This window comes from Dermacentor albipictus, unplaced genomic scaffold (assembly GCF_038994185.2).
Source record: "Dermacentor albipictus isolate Rhodes 1998 colony unplaced genomic scaffold, USDA_Dalb.pri_finalv2 scaffold_93, whole genome shotgun sequence".
Classification (NCBI taxonomy): domain Eukaryota; kingdom Metazoa; phylum Arthropoda; class Arachnida; order Ixodida; family Ixodidae; genus Dermacentor; species Dermacentor albipictus.
Window position 1 is genome coordinate 213,043 of NW_027225647.1, and position 2,918 is coordinate 215,960.

At 65.6% G+C, this 2,918-nt stretch overlaps 1 protein-coding gene across 1 annotated transcript; it reads left to right on the plus strand.

Annotated features, from left to right (window-relative positions):
- The first annotated feature begins 221 nt into the window (after positions 1 to 221).
- LOC139053354 (DNA translocase FtsK 1-like) lies at positions 222 to 2,027 on the plus strand. The gene has a single exon (XM_070530366.1). It carries the CDS (start codon positions 222 to 224, stop codon positions 2,025 to 2,027), a length of 1,806 nt encoding a protein of 601 aa, XP_070386467.1.
- The last annotated feature ends 891 nt before the right edge of the window (positions 2,028 to 2,918 follow it).

The following is a 2,918-nucleotide window of genomic DNA, read 5'->3' on the forward strand; positions in this document are numbered from 1 at the left end:
ACCCTCCCGCCATAAAAGCGCGGCGCACGCGACCGGTCGGAGTTCCTTCTGCGCCTCGGACCTGTTCGAACGTCTCCGATCGAACTCACCAACCAACCTCCATGCCGCCCGTGTGCTGCACCTACGACCGCGCTTTCGAGCGTAGCCCTTTTTAGGGCTCCCAAGGGTGCACACGCAGTCGGAGGTACCTTCGTCCAGGGCTTCTTTCCACTGCACTGAGGATGTCCGTCTCCGACAACCCAGTGCAGGGGCCACGCGGCCCCACCTCAGCGCACTCGCCGGCGCTCAAACTGCTTCTTGCGGAAGCGAGACGGCAGTTTTGCGCCACCGCCGAGAACGAGGAGCAGCCTGTCGAGGCTGCAGCCCCATCCCCGAGGTTCCTACGCTCGGGAACCTGCAGGGACACTGCCCCAGTCGCAACACAGCGTCGTCGACGCGGCCGTGCTGCCCCGCACAACGACGACGACGGCGGAGACAACACCGGCAGCGAGAGCGACGACGACACCGCCAGCTCGCGCCGCTCTAGCAGCTGCCCGCCTTCCTGCTCCTACTCGTCAACCAGCGAGAGCAGCAGCGAGGACAGCCAGCTGACACTGGCCACGGACTCGGCGAGCAGCCGTTCCCCGTCACCCAGCGCCCAAGAAGAAAGGGTCGGCGCCCCCGCTACTGCTGAACCAACTGAGGAAGCCGTGCCTAATCGTACGCCGCACGAGCCCCCGGAACCGGAAGGCGCCCACGCCGAGACCGAGGCGAGCGCGCGCGCGGCGGAGAGCGATGCTCCCGAGAGCGTCTCCACGGCGCATGCGCCACCCTGCGACGTCACGGCGCACACGCAAGGCGATGCCCCGCCTCCACCCGCGGACCCTCTCCTCCCCGGCGCGAAGCAGCCGGGTAGGAAAAAAAACAGCCGGCGTAAGCGCCGGAACGTGCGGCCGGTGACCATCACCACCGTCGCTAAAACCGGCGTACGTTCAAGCGCCCCTCCTGCGGCACAAGACACCGCATCGACCAGTGAAGGACGACAAACCGTCCTTTACAGACCGCTCGGGAGGAAGGCCCATTTCCTTGCGGCATCACGCGATGCAATTGCCGCATTCCTGGCCGGTGTTTCGGGGACACATCGAGTCCGGCCGAACTTGCGACGGAACGTCGTGGCCGTCGACGCGCTGCCAGGCACGGACCTGTCTGCGCTGCTCGCCGTTCGGGTGATTTGCGACGTGCCCGTCAAGGCGAAGGCACTTATCGCCGACTCTTGCACGGGCACGCTCTTCAACGTGGACCCGGCGATCGATGGGCCTTCCATCCTTGAGGGTATCGAGAGCCGGGTGCCCGTACTCGCCGTCACCCGAAGCGGCGATGTCGCAACACTGCGATTCACAGGCAGAGACGTGCCGGAGGAGGTGCACCTGTTCAGGCAGCGCCGCATCGTGCGCCCGCAGCTACCGCGGCCGTTGCAGTGCGGTCGATGCGGCCTCTTCGGGCACGCCACAGCGACTTGCTCTCGCGACCCGCGCTGTCTCCAGTGCGCGGGGTCGCACGCGACGACCGCCTGTACCTCAAAGCGGACCCGATGCATCAACTGCCGAGGCCCGCACGAGTCGACAGAGCCACGCTGCCCCAACTGGCAGCTCGAGCGGCGGGTGGCGAGCATACTCGCGAGAACCGTTCCGCGCATCACGCGCAAACAAGCCCTGGTTCTCGCGAGGAGCAATGCCCCTGCCGCGCGGAATCAGCAGCCGGCCACCACCACAGCACAGCGCGCGCCCGAGCCACGATCATCGCCGTTGGTTCAGCCGGGCCGATCATTCCGTGACGTGCTGGCCGGCAACACAGCGCCGCAGCCAGCCGCCGAGAGCAGCTCTGCCCAGCCCCGCAGCACGACAACACCCGATGCACGTGACCTCGTCATAACGACGCTCGCGTCGGCATTGCGTGCACTTTTGGAATCGGTACCTGCCGACTCCCCAGCGCGCCACATGTGTGTGGCAGCACTGGAAATGCATGACGCCCTGATCCAGCATGGCTAGCACACCAGTGGGGCAACGGCCGCGCATTGTTCAATGGAATGTTCGTTCAATGCGCCGCCGACATCCAGAGCTGGCGGATGGGGCTCTTTCGGACGGATGCGACGTGCTTGCTTTGCAAGAAACCCACGTCCGCCCGGGAGAGCTCAATCTGCCGGGCTTCGTCAGCTACCACAGTGCTGCTGGCTGCGAACAGGCGTCATGCACGGCCATTCCGTGTACCGATTCCACTCATCCGGCTGGGCGATCTCGCGCGTCACTTTACGTACGCGCTGGGCTCCCTCAAGCCGTGGTGAGTGTGGACGATTTGCCGTGCACGGGCGTCGAGTGCGTGGCGGTGACCGTGCGAATCGGAACAACCGACACGTGCGTCGCGAGTGTTTACGCGTGCTGCGGCGGCCGCTGGGACAAGGAGGTGGTCGTCCGGCTGTCACAGCGTGTGCGCGGAGACCTTGTGATGTGCGGTGACTTCAACTCGCACAACACTGCGTGGGGTTCGCGCCACACCGACAGCAGTGGCCGGGACCTACTTGACGCCATCCAGCAGGCGGGTCTGCTGATAGCCAACACAGGCGTTATCACCTTCGCCCGTCGTGGCTGCGAGGGAAGTGTGTTGGATCTCTCGCTAGTGTCGGAACGCTGCCATTACATCTGGCGCCGCAGCCCCGACATGCGAGGGTCCGACCACTACCCCATCCACCTCGAGCCCCGCCGTGCCGCCCACCTGCCGACGCGTGCGTACAGTGTTGTGAATTGGCCGCGATTCCGGGAACTGTGTGCTACTGTGCCAGTCTCGGAGGGCGGCATGTTTTTTCAACACATCGCGCAGTGCGCGCGTGCCGCGTCGACTCGCTGTGTCGTGCCGGCCGGGACGCCCGTTCCTGACATCAAACA